The following is a 10,375-nucleotide window of genomic DNA, read 5'->3' on the forward strand; positions in this document are numbered from 1 at the left end:
GGGGCTCAGGCTCGCTGGCCGCTAACGGATGGCTCTTCCCGCGCCGGCCAGTGCGCGTGAGTGGCCGCCACGCGGCGCTCCAGGTGTTCACGGCTGCTGCCTGGAGGACCGTGTGCTCTGACGACTGGAGGGGTCACCACGCTAACGTCGCCTGTGCCCAGCTGGGGTTTCCAAGGTAACGGACGGAGCATTGCTGGCAGGTAGAGCCTTTGATGGCGGTGACAGTGCAGGGAGGAGGCTGCGTCCCCACGGCAGCCGCAGGCCACAGGTGTGCGCACTGAGACCATGCACTCAGTGCCGTGATCGTCACACACGGGCACACACACGTACACACACGCGCATGCACACACCATTTACATATACACATACACGCATGTGCACACACACAAACACACGCACACACCATTCACACATACGCAGACATGCACACGACATATATGCATAAACACACACACTGCACATGGGCACACCTACCCCCCATGCATATGCACACATTACACACGAACACACCACACACATACATTCACACATACCTGCATACACCACACACGTGCACACACCACTCACATATACACATACACGCATGTGCGCACACACATACACATATGCACACACGCACACACCATTCACATATACACAAACATGCACTGCACACACATACATATATGCGCACACACCACACGACATATACACATACATACACACACTGCGCACAGGCACACATACCCCCCACGCATACGCACACATATACACATGAACACACCACACACATACATTCACACATATCTGCACACACCACATACAAGCACACACACCATTCACATATACACATACACGCACATGCACACACATATGCAGACACCATCCACAAATACACACATGCACACAGACCATTCACATATAAACACACACATGCACACACCATTCACATATACACATACACATGTGCACACGCATGCACACACACCACACGACATATATACACACCCCCATGCATACACACACATATACACACGAACACACCACACACATACATTCACACATACCTGCATACACCACACACATGCACACACACAGAGGCACACACAGCACATGCTATATACACATATGAGCACACATACACACATAAATACACACATGCACTGGCATACACACCACGCCCACATGCACACCACATATTTACACACATAGTGCACACAAAACGGACACAGCACACACATACACACAGCATACACTCCACATACACATACATATACACATGCACACATGCCATGTTTGCCACACATCACCCCTACACACATACCTGCACACACACGTACACCACACACAAACATGCATACATACTATATCACACACAGCACATCAGGTACCTGTGCACACACAAACACCACATCACACACACACTAAGTCACACACACACGCACGCACACACACACTCACGCACACACGCACTCACATACCACCAGTAGCACCACCATCACTGCAAACAGCCGAAAGCCTCCGCGGGCATTTCTGTTCCCTGCATGGACCTTTCCAGGACTCACGGGGGGGGCCATCCCTCCCCTTCCCGGCGCCCCTGCTTCCCCCTCCCGGAGCTCCACCCCTTCCCCTGAGCCCCATGGCCTCCCTCAGCTGTGCAGAAGGACCCAGAAACCCTGTCTGTCCAGGGGGGAGAGTCCTGCCCACCCTTCATGCGCCCCCCCAGACGACACGCAGCCAACGCCGTTTCCCCCGGCTGCCTCTCAACGCGGCCCGTTTCCTTCCCTACAAGCCCGTCCTTCCCTTCTCTTCCCGGGGCTTCAGTTCCCAGAGGCACTTCTGTTCCCTTCTTGTTTTTTCTCCCTACTTCCCTCCGAAAGCCCCCCTTTGCCCTTCTCTGCTGGGATGTGTCCTGTGTCTGCTGCCTGTGATGAAAGAAACAGGGGGGACCGCCAAGCCGGATGGCCTGGGTTCGAATCCCCCATCCTGCACCCAGTTCCCTGACTCGGGCCTCGGAAATCGGGAGAACAGCCGTGGCTGCTTTTAAGGGTCATGTCAGGTTCCGGCGGCCTCGGAGCGCGTAGGAGCGAGCCTGGCTCACAGCGTCACCCTCGGAGAGCTGGCGGCCTGCTGTCCCCACCTCCTGGAGGCCACATGGTTTATGGCGTTCCCGGCGTGGTCCCCGGGGGCCCCTTGCGTCCCCCGCCCTGCCGTGGCCAGCCCGCCCGCATCGGGCTCTCTGTGCCATCTTGGGGCCCAGTGCCCAGCGCCTGCCCTGTTAGTGGTTGTGTGACCGATCCCAGGGGGGGGGTGGCGACAGCACTGATTGTCCTCAGAGCCCACGCCCCACGGAACCCTGTACCGCACACACACTGCCGCCCCCCGCGGCACTTCCGTGACCCGATGCAACCCTGTGTGACACCCTGGTGTGCCAGGGAGCGGGGCGAGCCAGCGCTCATGCCATGAGAGAGGGGAGGCTGCCGGTCACTGACCACCCTCGTCCTAGAACTTGAGTCTTTAAAATCGTGCCTTCTTTACCACTGCCCCCGAAGACCCCTTTCCCGATACTTGAAACGTCTGCTGGTCCTGGGCCTCCATGAGCCTTTTCCTTCCGTGTTCCTCTCTCTCCGGTGGGAGCCACACCAGCTCTGGCTTTCGCTCTCCCCTATCTATTACTCTTGGGGGCGCGGCGCCCCCGCTCCGGGGCCCTCCTGGAAAGACCCCGCTCAGTTCTCTGCTCCGCTCTCTCTCGGGCTTGCTTCAGGCTACCCGGCTACATCAGGACGCGGCCCTCCCCGCCCTGTGCCCTGGGCCTGCGGGGGTGGAGGGGCCGCGGGGTGGGGGCCAGGAGCGTGCGCGGTCCCAGACTATGCGAGGTCTCGAACGCCTTCCCAAGCCGGCAAAGGAAGCTGTTGATGGTTTGGTGTTGGGGGCGGGGGTGACGCCGCCCACGACACGTGTGGCTGCCTGAGTCGAGCACCGGGGAATCTGATGCCGAGGGAATTCACGCGTCAGGTCTGCGTTCCCGATGTGCTTGCAGCTACGTGAGTTCAGACGCCCTCAGGGTGGGCCTGCTGGAGGAGCAGCTGCGAGAAGACTTCGCTTCCATCAATCACCTCCTGCCTGATGACAAAGTGACCGCTCTACACCACTCGGTGTACGTGAGGTAGGCGCCAGGCGGTGCTGCTGTCTGCTTGGCCACCTCGGCTAGACTGGATGGGCCCACCGGAACCAGGCGGAGACGCCCGGCGGAGGGCGGTGGGGAGGGGCACGGGTGTGTGTGCGGGACAGGATGCGGGACAACGAAACGAGAAAGAAAAAGACTAAGACAGACACGTATCATCCGTCTGCGAAGTACTTAACGCTCCCCGTTTCTATTCCATGTTTCCCCAGCATCTCGTGGGGAAGGTAAAATAAGATACCCTTACGTGACGGGTGCCCGACGCCCAGCGGGTCCCCGCCCGGTCCCCTGCCTCCACGGTCGGGCATCTCCATATGCTCTTCTGGGCACGTCAATCCCAGGAGCGTGTCCTCTGCTCTGGGAAGCGACAGCTGGTCAGCCTGTCGTTGCATAGTTCACAGTCCCCCTGGGACCCACGTGCGATTTGTGGGGATATCTGATCCCTTGTGTCCTAAAACCTCATTCTGGTGACTCTCCCTTTTCCTTGCGTGATTGCATGACCGGACTCGGGCTCGGAAGGCAGGGGAGTCACGAAGGGACGCGGCTGGATGTGTCCCCACTCCCGCCCACGCGAGGGCGAGCGCGTGTCGTTTCCGGAGCAATCACAGCTGTTCTGGGGAGCAGGGTGGCCTGGCTGCAAGGACTTTGTGCCGGGAGAGGCTGCCACGCCGTCCAAAGGGCCCTTGGTGTCCTCCGGGGCCCGAAAGACACCGGGGTCAAATCCACCACACGACGCCGGCGCACGACTGTATGACATGCTCCTCCGCATCTCCAATCACCAGCTGCAAAGCTCAGAAATGCTCCCGGCCCTGTCGCACGCACAATCCTTTACGGTAGCCGCGTGTTTCAGGGTGACTGTGTGACCTCACGCTCGTGTCGTGGACTAAAACTGTGATCTGTGTTCAAGGGGAGGGGAATAGAGTTCATTTTTCTTTTACTCCAAGATGAAGTCTGCAGAAGGGCTCATTTCACAGACCTCTGGGCCTTCACCGGAAACCTGCTCTTTTCCTCCTCAGGGAAGGGTGTGCCTCGGGTCACGTGGTCACCTTGAAGTGCACGGGTAAGCGTTCTCAGTCGTGGAGACGGCTCACAGACTCCTGTCCCCCTCCCCTCCGCAGACTGCCCGGGGCCCCACTCCCAGGTGCCGCGTGGGAACACTTGGACCCCACCTGATGGAGGAGGAGGGCAGTGCTGGCCCCTGTCGCCTGTTGAGGGCGGGGAGGCAGCCCAGAGCATCTTCTCAGCAACAGACGGGGCCACGGTCGACTCCCCACGCCCCTTCCCGCCAAAGGGAAAAGCCTGCGCAGCTGCTCAGTGCCCCGGGCTCTTTGCTGCTGGCAGCGGGAGGGTTTGCCCCGCGGGGTGGGGTCTGGAGAAGTCAGGGCCGCGCAGGCCACCCTGCACTTCTGAGGAGAGCGCCCCAGAAGCCTGGCTCCCACGCTCCCAGGGAGCGGTGGTCACAGCGGGCTCGTGGGCGTCACCCAGAGGGGCGCCGTCCACACCGGCCCTGCCCACTGCCCCCCACGTCCCGGGACCTGCTCCTCTTCTCCCCTCCCGCTCTCTCTCAGCTGTGAGCTCTACGAGGGTGGCAGATGTCGGTGGGGGGGTCTGTGGATGTGACACCAGTTTCCCCAGGAAGGTCTGTGGGATCAACCCCGAGCCCCATTCTGTCTCCGCAGCCTGCGGTCTGAGAACAGGCTACAGCGCGCGCATCGTGGGAGGAAACATGTCCTCGCTGGCGCAGTGGCCGTGGCAGGCCAGCCTTCAGTTCCAGGGCTACCACTTGTGTGGCGGCTCTGTCATCACGCCCGTGTGGGTGGTCACCGCCGCCCACTGCGTCTACGAGTAAGTGTGCCCTGGGCTCCCGGGCATGTGTGCCTACGAGTGAGTGTGCCCTGGGCTCCTGGGCGTGTGTGTCTACGAGGAGTGTGCCCTGGATCCCCCGGCTGTGTGTGTCTATGAGTGAGTGTGCCCTGGGCTCCCGGGCGTGTGTGTCTACGAGTGAGTGTGCCCTGGGCTCCTGGGCGTGTGTGTCTACGAGGAGTGTGCCCTGGCCCCCCGGGCGTGTGTGTCTACGGGTGAGTGTGCCCTGGAACCCCCGGGTGTGTGTGTCTACGAGTGAGTGTGCCCTGCCCCCCCGGATGTGTGTGTCTATGAGTGAGTGTGCCCTGGACCCCTAGGTGTGTGTGTCTATGAGTGAGTGTACCCTTGCTGCCTGGGCGTCTGTGTCTACGAGTGAATGTGCCTTGGCCCCCTGGGCGTGTGTGTCTATGAGTGAGTGTGCCCTTGGCCTCCCGGGCGTGGGCCTCACTGCCCGCAGATCCCCGTCTAGACTGGGTAGATGTCAGGGCTCAGCAGTGTGTCCAGAAACTGGCAAACAGACCAGAGAGTCACAGGTAACGTCCAGTGGAGGGACCCTGTCACCCTGGAGCGACCACTGCTGTGGCCGTGGGCTGTGACTCCGAGCTCATTCTGAGGCTTTCAGGCCCGCAGCTCTGACCGGGGAGGGAGAAGGCGCCGGAAGGAAGCTCTCATGCGGGGAGACGGCGCCAGCCTCCCGGCTGCACTCCCGGGGACGCGGGGCAGCCAAGGGGCAGGAGGGAGTGCGGGGCGGGGGGGGGGGNCAAATGGGCCCCGACAGACCCGGCACAGCCTCAAATGTCGAGAAGCCCCCAGGCCTGGTCGATGAAGTGCACCGGGGGCACCTGAACCTGTGCGGGGCAGGGGTGCGGTCAGCGTACGCGGGGGAGGCGGGAGCCGCCACATCCGCCACCGGCCTGGCACAGGGTCTCTGACGGTTGAGGTCCGCGGGTTAGAGTGTTGGGGGCTTTCTTGCTTCCCCTCCCTGACGTCTCATTGCAGCCTGTACGTCCCCAAGTCGTGGACCATCCAGGTGGGTCTGGTCTCCCTGCTCGACAGTCCGGCCCCTTCCCACCTGGTGGAGAAAATCATCTACCACAGCAAGTACAAGCCCAAGAGGCTGGGCAACGACATCGCGCTCATGAAGCTGGCCGGGCCCCTCACCTTCAACGGTACGTCCCGTCCCTCTGTCTTCCTGTTGCTCTCCTGCGTCTCCAGATTGTCTGAATTGTCCGCTGAAGCATTTTTACGACAGCCGCCTCGGCATCCGTGCCGGGTAATTCCGCTGGCTGATTCGGTTTTGGCCGGCGTCGGTTCATCATCTGCTCTCACCAGAGTGGTGACTCGCCCGGTTCTTGTTAAAATGAGTCCAGTCCAATAGCATCCCGGACGCTGGGCTATTGCGTGAGGAGCTGCTGGGTCCATATCCGTCTTCGGTTTTAGCAGGAGGTGACCCTGGGTCACTGTGCATGACATGCCTACCTTGTAGGCTGTGCTTCCGAGGGCATTTGATTTTGAGACTACGTGGTTCTACTTCAGGCAACTCAGTTCATCTGGTATCACTGGGGCTCCCGCTTGCACTGGGTGCCACTTGCTTCCTGCTGGTGGTGCCTGGAGGTGAAAGGGGCTTCCCCAGGCCAGGCCACCTGGTACCTCTAGGCGGTAGAAGGGGGCCTCTGGCCCGTGGGGACAAAGAGCTGTTCCCTGTCCTGGAGCTGGTTGGGGTAGGGTCCCTGCCAGGGCCACACCTCTGCCCGGTGTCTGAGTCGTGGACTTCCCAGGTCAGCCAGTGGCTGTAGGGCGATCGTCCCTGCAGCCATTTCTTTACGAGCTGGAAGACACCGGGCACCTTCAGCTCCCGGAGGGACTCAGCAGCGTTCTCTCCCAGCCAGCGGCCGCGTTCAGCAGGCCACGTTTCTCGGTGGGAAATAGTGAGTCCTGGCCTCTGGAAGGTACCAAAATGCCAGAGACGCCAAACAGGATAGAACGCTCAAAGCTCTGGCACAGGCAAAGGAAGGATTGTGAGCCTACTCTGCTCCTAAATAAATCAAAGCCCCCTCCCCCTCCCCAGCCTACAGCAGCCCAGGGCACGGGCAGAGGGGCCCCTTGGGCATGGGGTCCGGGCACAAGACCAGTGACAGCTTTGACCTGAAGCACCGTAGTGTGCTTGTCACACGGCACATCCAATGCTCCATGTAACTCTTGAAACAAGTGTTTCTGGAGAAACAGAGACCCTGTAAGGTGGTGCTTGTTTCTTATCACTGGTGACACTTGGTTACAAAAGATGAGGTGCCAATGCCTTTTACTGTGTTTTTTCTTTTTTGTTTTTTAAGTTTATTTATTTATTTTGAGAGAAAGAGAGAGTGTGTGAGCAGGGGAGGGGTGGAGAGAGAGAGGGAGAGAGAGAATCCCCCGCAGGCTCTGCACTGTCAGCTCAGAGCCCCACTCGGGGCTCGAACTCATGACCCGCGGGATCATGACCTGAGCCGACGTCAAGGGTCAGACGTCTAACCGACTGAGCCCCCAGGAGCCCCGACACCTTTTGATAAAAGTTAACGAGCACGCTTATTATTTCTCTGCCTTTCCACCACCGTCCTCTGCAGAAAAATCCAGAGCGTGTCAGAGCGTACTCGCACATCAGCGTCCCCGCAGCGGCGATGCCATCTCTGGCAGACGGCCCATGAGACGTAGCCCACAGGGACGGGGAAACTTCTTGCCTCCGGAAGTGTCCGGAGGGACAGGAATACTAATGGAGGGATGTTTCGTAAGGCAACGTGCCCGTGGTCCACACCAGGAGTGCGCAAGCCAGGGCCCCGGGGCCAAAGCTGACCCCTTTGCCTGTTTTTGCAAATACAGCTTCAGTGGCACATGAGCAGATGCGTTGGTGGCAGATTGGAGCAGTTATGGCAGAGACCACGGGGCCACAAAGCCCCAGGTATTTACTGTGTGGCCCTTGACAGAAAAGATGCCAGCCCCGGGTCCAGACTCGCTCACGGTGCCACGGTGTAGGCTTGTCTCAAGCTTTACGGCTCTGGCGGGAAGAGGTCCTTGCTCTGAGCTGGTAGCTTTCAAAATGACCGAGGCCTTGACCTTTCTTGGGGAGACCGTTTGAGCTCCTCGAAGGGGCAGACGCCGGGGAGATTCATTGTTTTCTTGGGCTAGTGCTCCAGCCGAGTTCAAGGCCGTTGTTTCCCCTTGGAACAGAGATGATCCAGCCCGTCTGTCTGCCCAACTCCGAAGAACAGTTCCCCGACGGGAAAATGTGCTGGACGTCAGGATGGGGGGCCACGGAGGACGGAGGTTAGTCATCCGGAATCGAGGTTTCCGATCCAGGGAGCCCAGAGCGGCGAGGCCGAGGTGATGCCCCTGACCGCACGCTCCTCGGTGTCTCAGGACAGCGTCCCCAAGGGAGGCTCACACGTCCCAGGCAGGGGGTGTGGGTCGCCCGCTGGGCACACGCTCTCCACAGAGCAGCTGTGGGTCAGAGTCACGGTTCCGTTTGCCGTGGGGCGTGAAAGGGCAGCCTTAGTCAGGAGAGGAATGGATCAGAAAGGAGAACGGCAGACACCCCTCGTCCGGAGACCTTCCCCAAACCACCGGGGGTCTCCTTCCTCCCCTTCCCCCCGCCCCAAGCACACAAGGACCCCACAGAGAACCCCTCCCGGGGTCTATTCGGAAGACAGGTGTTTGTGACCAGTGAGGACTTTGGAAGATGTGTTATTTCCCTCAAGCAGAGGAAGCAGGCAAACGGAACCGTCCTGCTGTACTCCTAACGGAAGTAGTCGTAGTAGGAGCAGCGCACGCCTCTGGACCCTGCCCTCTCCGTCACTGGGGGGCACACGTGTGCTCACTCCCCCGGAGGTTTTCCACCAATTGCCTTCCTTCTGGCAGGAAGCTTGTGGGTTTCCTGGGGGCCTTTAATACCAGAGTCTCATTGTCTCTCAGCTCCGGAGCTCTGCCATCGAAGTGTCACAGGGTTGGTCCCTTCTGGAAGCTCTGAGGGCGAAGAGCATGTCCCCAGCCTCTTCCCCGGCATTCAGTGCCCCAGCCATCCATGGCCTCCCTCGGCTGGTGGACTTCATGTGCCCTCCTACCCCGCGGCTCAGACCTCTCCCCTTTCTCTATAAGTCACCCTAAATCCAGGGTGATCTCATTTTGAGATTTTTTTAAAAAGTGTTTTTACATTTATTTATTTTTGAGAGACAGAGAGAGACAGAGCGTGAGCAGGTGAGGGGCAGAAAAAGAGGGAGACACAGAATCCAAAGCAGGTTCCAAGCTCTGAACTGCCAGCACAGAGCCCGACGCAGGGCTCGAACCCACGAACCGTGAGATCATGACCTGAGCCGAAGTCAGACGCTTAACCAACTGAGGCCCCCAGGCACCCCAAATTTTGAGATTCTTACCTTAACTACATCGGCAAAGACCCTACTCCAAATAAGGGCACATTCTAGGATCGCAGGTGAACCTGGGTTTTTCTTTTGGGGGGGGTGCAATCCATCCCAATACAGGAAGTTCAGTATTTTCCTCCAGAGGCTCGTTGGTTGGGTCCACGCCCCCCTGAATGCCCCAGGTGCACCGGAGCCCACCCGGATCTGCCGTGCACAGCGTGTCCTCTGTGCAGCTTGTTACTTCCTCTCGCTCGTACTAGAAGCTTCTTCCACAGGCACGCTGAGCTCGGTGTCACCATGTCCCAGGTGCTGGGCCGGATGTCTCGGTGAGATGCCGTCTGCTCCCAGCAGCCCCTCAGTGCGGAACTGTTTTTGTGGTTGTCTTGAGGGCGAGGAGGCCGAGGCTGCGGGGGAGCTGAGCACCCACGACCAGGTGGGGGGAGTCTGGTGCATTCCCGCTCCCCCGACACCCCTGGTCGTGTCATTTCTCATAACTCGCAGTGTCAGATTATTTCACTACTTCGCTAGATCCTGTGGGGCGAGCGGGGCAGGGTGCCCATCTCAGCCCTGGCTCTGGCCGGTGGTCCCCATGCAGGTGGCTGTGTGGGTGGATTGAGGAAGCCTGTGCAGAAAACAGGGTATAATTCACACTCAGAGGACACTTACAATGTGGTTTGAGGAGCTCAGGCTGCACCGTTCACCTGCTGACATGTGCTGGGGACGCGGGAATCAAGGCGTGTCCCCTGTTGTAAGCCCATGAAGCATAAAGACAACGGGTTGACAAACGGGTTAAGTGACAGGGTGTTGATCCTTGGGGTGGGTGGTGAGGCTGGTCCAAGGGCAGATGCACCATTTCCTCTTGTGGCAGCAGGAAGTCCAAACTTAGTGGCTTCAAACCCACGAGTGTATTATCTTACATTCCGGGAGGCCAGGAGTCCCGGAGCGTCTCAGGGGCCGGAACCAGTGC

The 10,375-nt window shown here is 59.4% G+C and overlaps 1 protein-coding gene across 2 annotated transcripts in view; it reads left to right on the top strand.

Moving 5' to 3' along the window:
• TMPRSS3 (transmembrane serine protease 3) overlaps window positions 1-10,375 on the top strand; it is a 22,004-nt gene that overhangs the window by 6,620 nt on the left and 5,009 nt on the right. Inside the window, exons 4-10 of one of the 2 annotated variants that reach the window (XM_077755340.1) lie at window positions 52-175; window positions 3,020-3,145; window positions 4,177-4,220; window positions 4,840-5,005; window positions 6,023-6,192; window positions 8,225-8,320; window positions 9,245-9,247. In XM_077755340.1, the coding sequence (XP_077611466.1) occupies window positions 52-175; window positions 3,020-3,145; window positions 4,177-4,220; window positions 4,840-5,005; window positions 6,023-6,192; window positions 8,225-8,320; window positions 9,245-9,247 (729 nt within the window). The remainder of the gene's footprint in view (window positions 1-51; window positions 176-3,019; window positions 3,146-4,176; window positions 4,221-4,839; window positions 5,006-6,022; window positions 6,193-8,224; window positions 8,321-9,244; window positions 9,248-10,375) is intronic. The other variant, XM_077755339.1, reaches the window with a different exon arrangement.

This window comes from Crocuta crocuta, unplaced genomic scaffold, assembly GCF_008692635.1.
Source record: "Crocuta crocuta isolate KB4526 unplaced genomic scaffold, BGI_CrCroc_1.0 scaffold675, whole genome shotgun sequence".
Classification (NCBI taxonomy): domain Eukaryota; kingdom Metazoa; phylum Chordata; class Mammalia; order Carnivora; family Hyaenidae; genus Crocuta; species Crocuta crocuta.